The sequence below is a fragment of the Antechinus flavipes genome, chromosome 5 (genome assembly GCF_016432865.1).
Source record: "Antechinus flavipes isolate AdamAnt ecotype Samford, QLD, Australia chromosome 5, AdamAnt_v2, whole genome shotgun sequence".
NCBI classification, from domain to species: Eukaryota; Metazoa; Chordata; class Mammalia; order Dasyuromorphia; family Dasyuridae; genus Antechinus; species Antechinus flavipes.
The window spans coordinates 50,768,379-50,785,941 of NC_067402.1; the positions used below are offsets into that span (position 1 = coordinate 50,768,379).

A 17,563-nucleotide genomic window follows, 5' to 3' on the forward strand; every position below is an offset into this window, starting at 1 on the left:
ATGACAATTGCTAGTGAAAGACATTTCAAAAAGTTCCTAGATAGTGAATTACTGACATATATATCAATTCAACTGACTCTTTTTACCATGGAAGTTCATATTCTAGTTTTTAAAAGACTGATGTCCCAACAGGACCTCTCCTCTAACCTGAGATGCCCTTACTTACCAGGCTACCTTTCCCCAACTTCCTTTTATCACCAACACTAAAATACCATTACTGTGAATTTATATTATATAAAGTTTTATATTGTAAATATGTTGTATTTATACTGTACATACATTGTAAATATATTATGTGCATATATTGTATCAACATTTTCTAGTCCATTCCTTTATTGGCATAATGGTCTCATGTGCTCTACAGTATGTCCAATACCCACAGGAAATGTAAAGAAAGGAGAAAAGCCTTGTACCCAGAGTCAGAAGTCCCAAATGTTACTACCTATAGAACCGTGGGACAATGATTTAACCTCTCTGGACCTCAAAGTCTTCATCTGTAAAATGAAGGAGGTGGTACTGAGTGACTTTTGAGGAGCACTGCAATTCCAAATCTTATGATTCTAAATTTCAAGCATGCAGAGCTTGAGACATCAAATAAATAGTATTTGTTGGAGAGAACATATTCTCAAATATTTAATTATAATAATGAAGCTAATAGCCCCAAAAGACTTTATAAGCAATAGCTGACTTGTTACCTACTAAAACAATAAACTCTTAAACTGTAAGCAACAAATAAAGGTTACAATATATTTAAATTATATATGCCATACACATTGTATATATGTTTGGACTATACTTTATATTACATTAACATCCTCAATTTGGTTAACTGTATTTGTAAAACATAAAAGTACCCAATTTCTTTTTCCTTTTGCTCTTTCAAGTAATTTCTGGTGCAACTTTTCTCCAATTCCATTTTGAAATTTTTGAACTATTTCTTCTGTTTGTTTATATTCTTCTTCATTGGCAAATGGCTTCACTATGAGGAAAAATGTAATTTAAAAAAGTATGAATTATAAATTATAAATTATATTATATAAATTATAAAGTATTATCACAAGCTACCTCAGTCTATATTAACTATGCATGCTTTTGTATTCATATATGTAAAACAACGTATTAATCATGTCAACAATCTAACAACTTAAAGAATAAGGATAATGGAGTTTACAAGTAAATAGCAATAGAAATATTCCACAAAAAGAAACACTCATTGGCACAATGCAATTTTGTCTACCATTTCCTAAAAATGCTCTTAGATTTCATGTTGGTTTTTTTGGGTTTTTTTGGGGGGAATCATTCAATAATAATAGTAAACTAAGAAGTTAGAAAATGTACTGTCTTCTGGATTTTAATCAAATAGTTAAAGGAATCCTATTTACTCATAATCAATAAAGTCAGTCGTTTGAAGTCCTAGATGAGGGACACTCAAGTATTGGTGTCAATTAATTGAAGGAATATTAGAAAACTTAATATTAGAGATGCCACAAAATAGATTAAATATTTTACAGTGTATCTTGTAAGAATAACAAAGTGATTAACAAGATTAAGTCACGTTGTGGTGGTATACACCAAAAAAACTCACAGAGAGTAATTAGAAATTAAATAACATCAACATTCAGTAACTGAGGAAAGTGGGAATGTAATCAACTCAATATTTTTGCCACAAAGTGATTATTTGCAATGATGGAAATCATTTTCAAATTTACAAAATCTTTTTGTTGTTTCCTGTTTTTTTTTTTTGTTTGTTTTTTTTTTTTACAAAATCTTATTAAAATAATTGGATTACAGGAAATAAGAAAAAAAAATGATTGCCAAGTCAGAGCAAATGTAGATAAACACAGGGAAGAGAATGATAAGGATTAGAAAAGAAGTGAGAAAAAGCAGGAAATAGGAAAGAAAATTTTTAAAGGAGATTTTTTTTTATCAATATCTTGTTCTATTTTTTAAATGCCTTGGGGCTGAATTAGATGACCAAGAAACTCAACTCAACTCAACTATTTTTTCTTTTCAGTATTTTTCCTTATTTGAAATCAAATGCCATTTAACATATACAAAAATATCAGAAAATCTAGACCTGCTTCAAGGTACTTCTTCAGTGACTCATCAAGAGAAGGAACCGGCAATGCAGGAAGAGAATCCTGATACTGAAATGTTCGTTCTTCAGTGGACTTAGCCAACTGGTTTTCCATGATTCTAGAAACAGTAAAAACTGTAAACAAACAAAAAATCAGTCCCTGATTATAAATTGCTTTTTAAAAATCATTGGGTTCAAGCAATTAACCAGTATTTACTATTTGCCCAGGACTAATATAGATATAAAGCATTATTTGAAATATAAAATAAGTATAGCAAATAGTTCTATTATGAAAGAAGTTTACAACATAGTACAATTCAGCAAATATGTCTTAAGCTGAAGATACAAAGACCAAAAACCAATCAAACAAACAAACAAACAAAAACACCAAACTCTCCACAAATTAGTCCCTGCCCTCATTGAATATTTTTTATTCTGCTGAGGAGGGGAAATATAAGATACACACAACTAAATAAATAAAGGTTTCTCAGTAAGTAAAGAATACTCAAAAACAGGAAGATCATACAAGACTATCCATAGAAGGTAGCCCTTAAGCTTAGTTGACAGAGGTTAAGGTAGAATTGGGGAGAAGCAGGAAGGAGAAGGGAAGTAAGGAGGGAATATTTTCTAGATATAAAGAATGGCCTGTGTGAATACAAGAAGACTGGAAATGCAATGCTCTTTGGGGAAGAGCTATTAGATTAATTTAATTAGAATATAAAGTAAATAAATGTGAGTGATGTGAAATAAATCAGGTAATGTAGACTGAATCCAGATTCTGAAGAACTTTTGATGCCAAGATAAATTCAGGAACAAGTTGAGGACTGGTTATGTAGATTTGGGACATATCTGCCTCAAGATGAGAATCAATCATTCATTCAATTACCAGTGGGAGCAGATGATAGCATCAGAAGAGTATATGTCAGGGCAGCTAGTGGGGCAGTGGATAGAGCACCAGCCCTTAAGTCAGAAGGATTTGAGTTCAAATCAGACCTCAGACACTTAACACTTCCTAGCTGTGTTCAGCAAGTCACTTAACCCCAATTACCTTAGCAAAAAAAAAAAAAAAAAAAGAGTATATGTCTTCTGGGAGACTACCAAAAGCCAAAGAATGGATGATAACCTAAAAATAAAAACTAAAAAGGAGTAGTAAAAGAGGTAGAGGATACCTAGGGAAAAACAGTCCTAGAGCAAGGGAAGAGAAAATAGCAAGGAGAAAAATGATCTAAAATATCTAAAGAGGTCACAGAAGATGAGGACTGCAAAAAGGCCACAGAATTTTGCAGTTAAGCAATCTCCAGTAACCTTGAAATAACTAATTCAATTATGTATCAAAGGGCAAGGAAAAGAAATAAGAATTTATATAGTGACTACTATGTGCCATTGTATGTATTGATGCCAATTGTGGGGCATTAAGTGAGTGAAGAAAGTCCAGAGGACTTTTTCTAGGAGTTTAACTGAGAAAGAAAGCAGCTATAGAATGGCAGATTGAGAGGAGGGTAAATTTGATTGAAAATTAAAGATGAGGAGACCTAGCTACAGAGGTAGGATTAACAGAGATAGAAAAATTAAGAAGATAAAAGACAATACAAATCAAAAAGTCATTGAAATTGAAATCAGATGGCCTAGGCTAAAATACCAAGTATTTGGCTTACTATCTATGTAACCTTGGACAAGTGTCTTTAATTAAAGTTCAGTGAGGTTTTATCTCTAAAATGAGAAGGTTGGACTAAATCAAGGATTCTTAACCTTTTCTGTATCATAGATCCCTTTGGCAATCTGCTAAGGCTAAGGAACTCTACTCAAAATAATACTTTTAAATGTATAAAATAAAATGCTTAGCATTACAAAGAAAACTAATTATGTTTAAATAGTTATCAAATATTAAAAATAAAAGTTCATGAGCTCCAGGAAAATAATTCCTGGATTAGGTGAAATTGTGAACTTTTCTTATTCTTACTCTAAGTATTATAAAAAATCTTGAGAAAGAAAAGATAAATGTTAATTTGAGGAATGACTTCTTGGAAGTGAGACTCACTGAACTGGACATTCTAAAATGAGGATTTGAAAAGCAGAGCAGGGATTAACATTCCAATTGGAGGGAAAGGATGAGTATGGTATGTATAAAAGACATCAAGATTAGTCTTAATTACAAAATAGCATCATTGGGAAGGGATTTTAAAAAAAACATTTTAGTAAAATCTAATTTTTTTTGAAGACTTGGAAGAAAATAGATTTAGAAAGGCTACCTCCTGCTTTTCATCATACTTTCCTTTCATCATTCTCTATTTTAATCAAGGTAAGAGACTACATGAATATATATGTGTGTGTGTGTGTGTGTGTGTGTGTGTGTGTGTGTGTGTATTTATACATATACACATACACACACATATCTATATCTTCTATTCCCAGGGGAAAACAAACATAAAATGGAAGAATCAGAAAATATTAACTGTATTTTATAGTCAATGTCTATTTTTAATTATAAGTAAAAAAAGTAAACTCCCTAAAATTATGATGTTATATTTTGGCACTATTGAAGCCAGGATAGAGAGAGAGAGAGAGAAAGAGAGAGAGAGAGAGAGAAAGAGAGAGAGGGGGGGGGGAAAGAAAGAGAAAGAAAAGAAAGAAAGAGAAAGAAAGAGAAAAAGAGAGAAAGAAAGAGAAAAAGAGAGAAAGAAAGAGAAAGAAAGAGAAAAAAAGAGAGAAAGAAAGAAAGAAAGAAAGAAAGAAAGAAAGAAAGAAAGAAAGAAAAAAAAGAAAAGAAAAGAAAAGAAAAGAAAGAAAGAAAAGAAAAGAAAGAAGGAAAGAAGGAAAAAAAGAGATGGCAACATGGTAACAGGACCTGAAAGGCTATTTCTAATATGTTTGTCAGCAAATTTTCCTCATCTCTTCTTGGAAGCCAGGTCTGACTGGATTAGAACTCCTCCCTCCTTGAAATATACATTCAGAACTAGAGATCACTTACTTACTTCCTGTTCATGCTATGTGATCGTGGAGAACACCTCTGAAATAGAAGTGGAGGTAGGTCACAAGCTGATAACTGTACTTATCTCATTTATAAAAAACTGAATTTTTAAAAAATTGAACTATTTCTATCATAAATCCTGTTTGTTTTCATTGTGATTTTGAAGTTTTTGCTATTCTTTTTTTAATGGCTAGAATTTTTCATATTGTTTTTGATTCTTTAAAAAAAAAGCTTACTCTTTCCTTAATGATGAAATCTCCTCTATGTTACCACCACAGTGACCTTGTTACCAAGTCAATCAAAATTGAAAGATAAGAAATGCTCTTCTTATTTTGCTCAGTCAAACTTACTCTCTCATCTATCTTGTGGACATACTCATTAGATTCTAATATCAAAGCCTTAACGTCTAGATAAGTCCCCAATTTTAAACAGAATTTCTAATGTTCATTAGGCTCATTGCTTTATTTTTATTAGGTTCTAATGCTCTGGTTTCTTTTAGCATTTCAAAGGAAGAAAAGAAATAAACAAACACTTCTTAAGTGCCTACCTTTATTATTACTATTTTATTATATAATTACTATTTAAGCCAGAGTACTGTGCTAAATACTTATTGTCTCATTTGATCCACACAACAACCCTAGAAGGAAGGTACATATTATTGGCTCCATTTTACAGCTGGGGAAACTAATCCAAAGAGTTACACTGCTAAAAAGCATCTGAGACTTCAAATGTATCTCTTTCGAAGTCCAGAATTCCAGCCACTTCATCTCCCAGATACTTACCTCCTCAACACAAAGGCTCTGCTAATCTTTACAGTTTAAGTACTGATTATCCCTAAATCAGCAAAATATTCACCTAACTTTCTTTCTTTGATACAGAGAAATAACAATTGGACAATCCAATGAATGAAATCCTTAAGCAGAACTCTTCACTATGAGTAGGCTTCAGCAAGCCTTGGAGATAAGAAAAATCCCTCAAAAAAAAATGTAGGTATCTGCAACAGTGAGCCTTGTTCAACATCAGATATGTCCCAGAGGGCAAAGAACCAGGCTTGTCACTTGTGTTTCACATGCATACATTTTTCTCTCCAGACTAATCTCCATAAGAAAAAAAAAAAAAAACAACACTTTCTTCTTTTTCTGTCATACTGCCTTAAGTTCCGGATCTAAAGTTAAATTAGGTGATCATCAAATGTTAGTCAATTTCTAACAAAGTCCATCTAATGGAGAGATAACTCCCCCATTGCTTTATTGCTTATCTAGCCAGGCCTGATTGGAGTGTGGGAAACTATGTCACTACTGTCAGATTGGCAACAAACGAGTTGTTTAAGAATAAATCAACAAGTACTACTTAAAGATTATCACTGACATATCAATAGTACAAATGAATTCACGGTACCCATTTACAGGTTTTTGAACAATAGGCATCTGTTTTCATCATTTTAAAGACATTATATGGGGCAGCTAGGTGTCGCAGTAGATAGAGCACCAGCCCTGAAGTCAGGAGGACCTGAGTTCAAATCTAGCCTCAGACACTTAACACTTCCTAGCTATGTGACTCTGGGCAAGTCACTTAACCCCATTTATCTCAGAAAAAAAAAAAATCATGACCTTAAAGGAAGAATGAAAAGAGAACACAAGAGGAGAATACTGCTGAGGGGGAAGAGGGGAGAGAAAGAAAGAATATTGAAAATTAATTCACATAATTGTAGTGCCCATTAGATGCCTCAAAAAATTATAAAGTGGTTCACAGAAAGAGTTTTTACAGATGATAGTTTAACTTCACTGTGTTCCGAACTGGGAAAAGAGGAAATGACACAGATGAGTAGAGAAATCCATTTCATCAAATAGAGAAAGTTTTTAAAAAATGGAAAAGAGAATACAAGAGAGAGCAACTAAAGGAAAGATTAGTCAGAAGCAAAACAAATTCTTAGAAAAGAAAGAAGAAGCAAAGGGAAAAAAAGAGTTTAAGAGAAAAAGTTGGAGGGAAACACACAATTAACAACCTTAATTTTGACCATGAATGGAATGAACTCACCTATAAAATGAAAAAGGGTAACCAGACTCAAACAATATATTGTTTACAAGAAACATAGGAAATACAAAGATGCACAAAATTAAAATAACAGATTGGAGAAGAATCTATTATACTTTAGATGAAGTAAAAAGCAAGGAAAATATCCATAATGTCAGAAAAAATAGTGATAATAAATGTAATTAAAAGAGTTAAAGAGGGAAACTATAATTTGTTAAATAGTAGAATAAACAACAAAATTAATATCAGTTCTAAACACAGGTCCCAAATATAATAGCATCTAAAATTTTTCCCTGAGGCAATCGGGGTTAAGTGACTTGCCCAGGGTCACACAGCTAGGAAGTATTATTAAGTGTCTGGGGCCAGATTTGAACTCGGGTCCTCCTGACTTCAGGGCTGGTGCTCTAATCACTGCACTACCTAGCAATCCAAATTCTTGAAAGAAAATTTAAATTAGAAATAAAAAATAAAAGTATTAGCAGAGATTTGTTTATTCTTCTTATACCTTTATAAATCTAAACAAAAATTAAAAGGAAAGGGAAAAAAAGGACCTGACTAGAATTTTAAGAAAGTTGTATAAGGCAGACCTCTGGAGAATATTAAATAGTTATCAAAAAATTTTTTTCTCAGCTTTGCATAGTATCTTAACAGAAAATGATCATGTATTAGAGCATTAAAATGTCACAAATAAAGAAAATTAGAAATATTAAATACATCTTTTATGAACAATAATGCAATTAAAATAATATTGTTAAAAAATAAGCTTGCTCCTCATTTTGATTTCACTATATAGTATTATTATGTACTTAGGCTCTCAAGTCAGCCATCTTAAGATTTATTTCTGATTGTCCTCTCTTCTGCACATCTCTATAATCTCTTACATCTTTCATCAGCACCATCATTTCTGGTGCCACTTCATTATCAACTGCATTGACCATAACAACAGCTTAACAGGTCTTTCCTCCTTCATTTTTCCTCTCTTTTAATCCAGTTGTATTCCACTGCCAAAATTTTCTTTCTGCACCCAGTTCTGACCATGGTACTTCTCTGCTTGAGAATCTTTAATTCCTAAAAATAGAACTGCTTAAAATTCGAATTCCTCTAGCTGGAGTTCAAGATCTGTCATCAACTTTGTCTATTCTACCTTTAAAGTCTAAACCCAGGTTATTCTCTTCCATGAAACCAAACTGGACTACCATCCCACAAATATGTTCTAAACTCCCATACTGTCACTTTTTGTTCCCTCTACTTCAATGTATCTTCAACACTCTTCACCTATATCTCTTTACCACCATCTTTTAAATTCCAACTTCTTCCAGGAAGCCATTATAGGAGTAATTATAGTGGTGGTGGTAGTGGTGGTAGTGGTAGTAACAATAACAACAACTCATATTTTTAGAGTGTTTTAAAGTTTACAAATTTTTCTGGCAACTTGGTAAATTAGGTATTAGTCTTCTTTATTTTCCCTGGTTAACAATCACTCCTGACCAACCACATTGGCGCCTTATTTATAATTAATGAATTTAGTTTATAATAACATATGTAATAACTATCTTGGAATCGTATCTCCTTATGAGGATAATAAGTTCCTTGAAACCAGAGTAGTACCTTATTTCTACTTTGTTTTCTCCCCCACAGTTCTGTATATAACACCAGTGCTATATGTAGTATTGTATAGTAGATAAAAGAGAATATTTAAGTATAACTATTTGATTTCTAACTTGGAAACATAGAGGAATCATGACATGTAAGAGAAAAAAAACAATAGTTTTGACTGGGCATTGGGGTGGGTGAGAGGAAGACAGATAATGGTGGTTTCACTGAATTTGAATTCATGGCAGGAAAAATCAAGTGGGCTCACTTATACACAGTTGGAAATATATGATTAGAGTGGGGGGGGCAAATTTCATGTATTTATGATATTTATTTTTTGAGGGAGAACCTAAGATACACACACAAGTAATTATAATACAGAAGAGATGCAAAGTACTATTGGAAATTTGAGGGGAGGATGATCATTATCAATTGGGGAGGGGAGCTCAGAGAAAACATCATGGAGAAAATGGTATTCAAATTCGTTTTTAAGGAATGGAATGAAAAACAAAGCTCACTAAGAACACAAAAGGCATCAGAAAACTAGTGAGTTGCAAATGTGATTTTCAAACTGGAGGAAAAGTAGTGTCTGGAAACTATAGACCAATAAGCTTGAGAATCTGTCAAGCTTGACACAGATTCTTAGTAAAATTCTATTACAAATTATTTAGATGATTTATGAACACTTGGAAGAGAAAGTGGTACCTTCTCTAATAGTAAAGAACTAGAAATAAAATAAATTCCAATCATTTGAGGAATGACTAAACAAACTGTGTTACATAAAAGTGACAAAATAGTATTGAGCCTTGAGAAACAATGAGGCATGGAAAGACTTATATGAACTAGTGCAAAGTAAAGGAAACACAATCAGGAAAACAATATGCATAATAAATACAGTAAAGGAAACAGAAAGAACAATAACAAAAATCAAAATCAAATCAAAACCAAAGGTTTTATAAGTGGAAAAAAGAAGCATTTCAGCAAAACTAGTTGTTATGAATGAATTCTGATGACATAGATACACACATAGAAATAAACACAGGGTTCCACCTCTATTTAAAAAAAAAAAGGAAGGAGAAGAGATTTGTAGTTATGGTTCTTTTTAATCAAACTTAAGTCTTTATACTAGAAACATATACTTAGTATATGCTAATATTATATAAGTAGTGTTATACTTAGCATATATTTGACTATTTGACTTAAAAAAGAACCATAAGAAACAATTTCCCCCTCTTCCTTTTTGAAGAGGTGGAACCCTATGCATGTGTTTCACTGTATATATCTTTAGACTTGACTAATGCATTGACTAATTTTATTGAAATGCTTCTTTTTCTCTTTCTTTTTTAAGTTCTGATTTAATGGATAGTTCTCTAAATGGGGAAGGAAGAAGGATATGTGTTGGGAAATGAAGGTAATGTCAAAATGAAATAAATCAATAAAAATGTTTAAATTACTAGGAACCAGCAACAATCAAGTATTTAACAAAGTCTTTCATGATACCCTGTGAATAAGATGCATAAATGTAAGCTGCTTCACATTACTGTTCAGTAGATTCATAAATAGTTAATAAGTCGAGAATATAGATTAATGGACACATGTGATTTGGATGGAGCACTGTGGCATTATGCCGGAACTCTGTCCATCCCTATCCTGACCAACCTTTTCACTCATGACTTGAATAAGGATATTAAAGAAAAAAAAAAATTTAGCCAATTTGCTGATGATATAAATCTGGAAGGGTATACAGGGTAACAAAATCAAGATGCTAATATTATCTAACAGTTTTCTATGATTGTGTCAAACAAGATTAAATTAAATAATAAATGGAAAACCTTGACTTCAGGCTTTAAAAAATTTAAATTCATAAATAATGAAGAATATCTAGCTTAATTGCAGTAGGAATAAAAAGACAAGTATTTATCTGGATGAAAGCTTAATATGAGTCAAAAGGGTGATATTTCTGGGGAGAAAAAAAACCTACTAAAATGTTGGGGTTTTATTAATAGAATTGTAATGTTCAGAATAGGGAAGACAGTAGTCTCAATAGTATGTTCTCTATACCAGTCAAAATCATATCTGAAGTATTGCATTCAGTTTTGGAATTACATTAAAAGGGGGACACTGACAAATAACATATCCAGAGGACAAAGTGGTGAGGATATGGGTACAATGAACTAATAACATATATCTTGGAAAAGGGTCTACAGTGGCAGAAGAGTGGCTGGAGAAGCAAAGTAGGATGCTATTGCAACAGTGCAGGCGGGAGATGATGAGGGCCTTTAATTCAGCTGGTTATGGTAAACAGAAGGGAACAGGTATGATCAATGTGGAGAAAGCACTGATAATACAAGGAACTATGTAGGAGGAAGGAAATCAGTAAGAGTAAAGAGTTAAAGATAATTCCTCGCTGGAAACCTAGGTGACTAGAAAAATGGTGGTGCCATCCACAGAAACAGGGAAGTTATAAAAAGGTGGGATTTTTAGGGAGGAAATTAATGAGAAGATAAATTTAGTTCCATATAGCTTCAGAGGGCAGAATGGGAAAAATTATATGAAAATTACAGAGAAAAAAGAATAAAAACCATTTTTTTTTTTTTTACAATTAGAGCCATCTAAAATTCTTACAGATAAAACAAATTTCACTGTACCTAACAAAGTCCTAGGCAAATGGTAACAACTTTAAAATAAATATTGATAATCACTTCAGGTAAGTTTAAAGTCATTGGGAATATCCAGAAAGAAGACCAAAAAAGAAATATTTGAAGGTGCTTCAGAGTAAAGAAATTGTCACAGTGGGACTAGGTTAATTAGGGCAGGCTTCACAGAAGTAGTGACTTGGCAGAGATTATAAAAGAAAGTAATTCTGGGTGGTACAAATGGTAAAAAAAAAAAAAAAAGCTAAATACAGCAATTGTTTGTCCTGAGAATATTATATTTTCAAGAAAGGAAAGTGCAGGCTTAATTAGATTTGTCAAAAGAAATATCATCTGTCCATCCGTGCTTCCTGTCTTTATTCTAAAAATGTGTTCCTCATACCTACAAGGTATGCCAAGTAGAAGGGCTATATAACCACAAAGGAGTCTGTTGCAGTAATTCAGGTGTCAAAGGCTTGTAATAGAGTAGAAACTGTAGAAATAAAAAAGAAGCAAAATCAATAAACATTGAGAAGCAGAGATTTGTGACTGTGTTCCAACTGGCAAAATAACTTGAAAAAACATCAGAACATATGAAGTATCCACTAGCTAAAAAACAAACCGGCATTAAGTTACCTTCCTGATTAAAACTAAAAAAAAAAAAAGTGGATAGCTTCTTTCCCAGGGGATTTCTGATGTGTCTCTCTCCCTTCTTCAGATCCCAAAAGAGAAAAGAAGCTGTCAGGTTTCAGTTTCCCAAAAATGGCTTTTAGGTTTCAGGAAATCTCTCTCCCTCAGCCATAAAATAGACAAGCTTAAGAAACTTGGAAAAGAGCAGAATACATGATCTTCTCAGAATAGCCTTGGAAGGGTATGAGATAAAAGGACTGAAGATAACCTATATATTCCCTATTTCAACTCAAAGAAAAGCAACTCATTCCACAGCAATCAGCTACCAAGTTATGTCTTGGGTGAATATAAATCTGATGGTTCTTCTTCCCAAGATTCCACTCAGGGGGCTCTGGTCAGCAGAAAGTCAGGAAAAGAGGTGCAAGAAAACACAAATTCAGACAGCTAGAGAAATCCATTCTCACACTCAGAGAAAGTGAGAAACAGAAGAGAAGGGGGAAGAGAAAGGGTACCCAAGAATAGGCAAGTACTCAAGAGGAGAGATAGACAAGTATTTTAAAAACAAGAGAAGACAGCTGTTGGAAAGCTTTTTCCAATCCTGCCAGACCCCTGTGACCTCATTTGAGGTCTTCTTGGCAGAGACACTGGAGTGGTTTGCTATTTCCTTCTCCAGCTCATTTTACAGATGAGTAAACTGAGGCAAACAGGGTTAATTGACTTGCCCAGGGTCAACTAGTTAGTGTCTGAGACCAGACTGGAACTCAGAAAGAGAAGCCTTCCCAAGTCTGAACCCTGCGTTCTACCCATCCATTGGGTAGAGCTCCCACTCTCTGGAGTGCTAGAACTCCACCACTTAACTTAAGAGAAGAGCCGACCCGCCCTCAAAGGGAAAGATAGGCAGGCAAGCACTTAGCGAACACTGATGCGCAGGCGCACCAGTATCCTGGGGGACACGCAGAGCTGAGCAGACAGACGAGCATTAAGGGAGACAGAGACAAGTGATAAGGGAAGAAGGGGGATAGAGGGACAGACTGGCATTCCGGGGACAGTCACAGCTGGGCAGACAGACAAGCACTAAGGGAAGAAGGGGGAGAGGAGTGCAGACTAGCATTCCGGGGCACAGTCAGAGCTGAGCAGACAGACAAGCACTAAGGGAAGAAGGGGGAGAGGAGTGCAGACTAGCATTCCGGGGCACAGTCAGAGCTGGGCAGACAGACAAGCACTAAGGGAAGAAGGGGAGAGGGGTGCGAACTAGCATTCCGGGGCACAGTCAGAGCTGGGCAGACAGACAAGCACTAAGGGAAGAAGGGGAGAGGGGTGCGAACTAGCATTCCGGGGACAGTCACAGCTGGGCAGACAGACAAGCACTAAGGGAAGAAGGGGAGAGGGGTGCGAACTAGCATTCCGGGGACAGTCACAGCTGGGCAGACAGACAAGCACTAAGGGAAGAAGGGGAGAGGGGTGCGAACTAGCATTCCGGGGCACAGTCAGCTGGACGATCACTAAGGGGGACAAACAATCAAGCACTAAGGGAAGAAGGGGAGAGGGGTGCAAACTAGCATTCCGGGGCACAGTCAGAGCTGAGCAGACAGACAACCACTAAGGGAAGAAGGGGAGAGGAGTGCAGACTAGCATTCCGGGGCACAGTCAGAGCTGGGCAGACAGACAAGCACTAAGGGAAGAAGGGGAGAGGGGTGCGAACTAGCATTCCGGGGCACAGTCAGAGCTGGGCAGACAGACAAGCACTAAGGGAAGAAGGGGAGAGGGGTGCGAACTAGCATTCCGGGGACAGTCACAGCTGGGCAGACAGACAAGCACTAAGGGAAGAAGGGGAGAGGGGTGCGAACTAGCATTCCGGGGACAGTCACAGCTGGGCAGACAGACAAGCACTAGGGGAAGAAGGGGAGAGGGGTGCGAACTAGCATTCCGGGGCACAGTCAGAGCTGAGCAGACAAGCACTAAGGGGGACAAACAATCAAGCACTAAGGGAAGAAGGGGAGAGGGGTGCAAACTAGCATTCCGGGGCACAGTCAGAGCTGAGCAGACAGACAACCACTAGGGGAAGAAGGGGAGAGGGGTGCGAACTAGCATTCCGGGGACAGTCACAGCTGGGCAGACAGACAAGCACTAAGGGAAGAAGGGGAGAGGGGTGCGAACTAGCATTCCGGGGACAGTCACAGCTGGGCAGACAGACAAGCACTAAGGGAAGAAGGGGAGAGGGGTGCGAACTAGCATTCCGGGGCACAGTCAGCTGGACGATCACTAAGGGGGACAAACAATCAAGCACTAAGGGAAGAAGGGGAGAGGGGTGCAAACTAGCATTCCGGGGCACAGTCAGAGCTGAGCAGACAGACAACCACTAAGGGAAGAAGGGGAGAGGAGTGCAGACTAGCATTCCGGGGCACAGTCAGAGCTGAGCAGACAAGCACTAAGGGGGACAGAAAGACAGATATGCAGCTAGGGAGGGAGAAAGTGGGGCAGACCAGTATTCCGGGGGAAAGTCAGAGCTGGACATACAGACAAGCACTAAGGGGGACAGAAAGACAAGGACTTGAGGAGGGAGAAGGGGGGAAGACACGCACTTAGGGATCAAGAAAGGGGGGCACTGCCTGGAGAGACGCACGCAGACCGAGCCCGAAGTGCGAAGCCCGGATCCTGCGGAGCCGGAGCCCGCGGAGGCCAGATACTAGCGAGCCCAGCCCGCCTCGAGCTCAGCCTCCCCGCCCCCCTCTCACCAGGGAAGGATCGGGGCGGAGGAAGGAAACGCGGCAGCGGGGCTCGCACGTCTCCGGGCCCGGGGGCTTCGCGGGTCTGTGAGGCACGGACTCGGGCCTGGGTTGGGGCCTTCCGGCCCCGCTCCTCACCTCCTCAGGCCCCTCGGTGCGCTCCGCTCGGAGCCTGAAGACCTTTTCATTCCCTGGCGGCCAGACTAAGCCACTGCCCAGGGGGCGGACGGAAAGCCGCGAGGGTCCCGCCCCGGAGGCAGGGTTGTGGGCGTGGCATAGTCATGACGTCACTGCCAGCCAGGTCCTGCTTCTTGCTCCAGGTCCCTCTCCTCCCTGCTCCCAGCTTGAACCAAGGCCAGTGGCTGGTGGGAGCCGGGAACCTCCGGGGTGTATCCAGGAGATCCTCAGGCAGGAAGGGGTCCTTGTCTCTACTCCAAAGTGCCCTTAGCATCTTGACAGCCTTCTTAATTAGTCCCAAGGAAGGAGCGGCTCAGGTAGGCACATCCAAGCAGACATCAGCTTCTCTCATGCACTTACCTGAGCCTCAGTTTCCCAGACTGTGTTATGGCGGGGTTGCATTAAGTCGCAGGATGAGGAACCTCAGAGGCCAGCAAGCCCAACCCTCTATGGCACAGACGGGGAAACTGAGGGGAACTTGTCCAAGGTAGCTGTCAGAATTTAGCATAGACCTGGAATGGACATTCTACTCATCTTTTGGGTTCTTCTGATGGTTCTCTAAATCATTGACCAGCATTTAGTCCATCACTGAATTTAAAGCCAAAAAAGGTTGGATTCGAATCCTGCTTTAGACATTTATTAAAGTTGTATGACAGTAGAACATCATTTAACCTTTAAAATTTAACTCAGCATCTTCATCTCTAAAATGTGGAAGTTGAATTAAAGTTTCTAAATTCTATTAAACATTTGTTTCAGACACTATGTTAAGCCCTGGGTGCAAAGACAAAAACAGCCAACTGCCCTGCCATCAATAAATAAACAGAAAAGTAATTATGAGGTCTTTTAAGGAGAGAGAGATTACTAAGGAATAGGGGGATCAGGAAAGGCTTCCCATTAGAGGTATAACCTGAGCTGAGCCTCAAAGAAAGTTCAAAAATCTGAAATGAGGACGTAGAATCTTCCTGCAACCAGATATAGGTGAAAGAGGGGATGTTCAGTTTTGAACATAAAAAGTAGATTAGTTTGTTGGGAACATAGAATGTAGGATAGGAAGTACTATGAACAGGAAATGGGCTGGAACCAAATGGTAGAACTTTCAATGTCAATTCAACATGACAATTAAGAGGGCCTGAGTTTAAATCTCCAATGCTAGCTAGTCATATAACTTCTCTAACTCTCAGTTTCCTCATCTCTAAAATGAGTTCATATAGATATCCTGTGATATATTATCCAGTTCTAAATCTTTGTACCCATGCTCTTATTCTGGGGGAATAGGAAACCACTGAAACTTCTTGAGCAAGGAAAACCTGTATTATAGAGAGATTATTGTGATAGCCATTTGGAGGATTGGTTTGAGAGGGATATAGATACAAACAGGGAGGAAATTTTGAAAGCTAAAGTTACAAGGTTTTTAAAAAAAGTGAATACATGTATAACCAGAAAAAAAATAAGCTAGAAAAAAAAAAAAGACACAATAAAGGCCTGAACTAGAGTAGTAACCTATGTGAGAGGAGAAAAGGGAAAGGATCCTAGAATCATCTATTCTAAAGCTCTCATTTTACAGATTAAGAAATTTGGGCCCAGAGTAGTAGAGTGATGTCCACAGCTATATAGGCAATAAGTAATGGACATAAATTGATCTCTCAGGTTTCTTCTAGCTCCCCTCATTCTTTGGCTCCACAATTCTGTCCAATTCTATACATAGTGGATAGTCAAAAGATCCTGTGCTACATTGCCTCATGATAGTTCAGTTTTTCTACCTGTATAATGAAGGTATTGGACTTGATAATTACTTGAGTCCCTTCCAACATATAAAGGACCAATATAAGCTCTGGTTCTCTCCCAATTCCTCACTACCCTCCTATGTGTCTTTGTCTCAACATTGGCTTTTTGTTGTTGCTTGTTTTTTGTCACATCAGGGCATTATCTATTGACTGACATTTCTCTCAGGACTAATTTACCATGTTCTGAGCTTGTGGGGGAGTAGAAGGGAAGGGTAAAGTCTACTGGAGTGAGGCAAAGAGCAATGAGTAAAGTCCCTTTCACACTGATATTATAGATTCCCTACTGTTTACAAGTCTCTAAACTGAAGGATTCCTAGAATATCAGGGTCAGAAGGGAGCCTGGAGAACAATTAATCCAACTACTTTATTTTGTAAATGAGATATCCAAGCCCACTTTATTACTCTCCCCACACTATGGTTCTGCTGAACTGGCCTTCTCACTGTTCTTCACTGATAATGTCAAGATACTATTGTAGTAGATACCCTGTTTTCCAGAACTATAAAGGTTCATTTACAACAAAGTGGGTCTTAGGGGTCCACTAATCATGTTGTCTAATTTCCCTCTTAGTTTGAAAACCATTTCCCTCACTTTGAAATTAAACTTGTATTTGATTCCTGATTCTCCCTGCTCTGTTCAATTCTGGAAATCTACAGATTAGAGGCCACGTCAGTCCAGTTGATATCAGAAGAGAGACTGAACACAGAACTGAGCCACTGAACTCTCTGGCACCAATGGAAACACACCAGTCTCACCAGAGATGTATTTTTCTGGATTCTAATCCCTGACTCATTTGGTGAGTTCTCTGTCCTTGTCCCTGTTCTAATCCTTCAACTAACAACCTGGTAAAGCTTACCATTCTTTGTAAGAAAAACTCCAGGGCTTCTCCAGTGACTCAGTTTTTCTCAGGTTACCCTGGTAAGGATGTCCATCCTTTTTGTTG

General features: G+C 37.4%; 1 protein-coding gene across 4 annotated transcripts in view; it reads right to left on the reverse strand.

Annotated features, from left to right (window-relative positions):
* CROT (carnitine O-octanoyltransferase) overlaps positions 1-14,890 on the reverse strand; it is a 34,498-nt gene extending 19,608 nt beyond the window's left edge. Inside the window, exons 1-4 of one of the 4 annotated variants that reach the window (XM_052000153.1) lie at positions 14,671-14,864; positions 11,709-11,798; positions 2,078-2,212; positions 855-979 (exon numbers count right to left, since the gene is read on the reverse strand). In XM_052000153.1, the coding sequence (XP_051856113.1) occupies positions 855-979; positions 2,078-2,192 (240 nt within the window). In that variant the 5' untranslated portion in view covers positions 2,193-2,212; positions 11,709-11,798; positions 14,671-14,864. Of the gene's footprint in view, positions 1-854; positions 980-2,077; positions 2,213-11,708; positions 11,799-14,670 lie in introns of all 4 variants that reach the window. The other 3 variants (XM_052000155.1, XM_052000156.1, XM_052000154.1) reach the window with 3 other exon arrangements.
* Between the last annotated feature and the right edge of the window lie 2,673 nt (positions 14,891-17,563).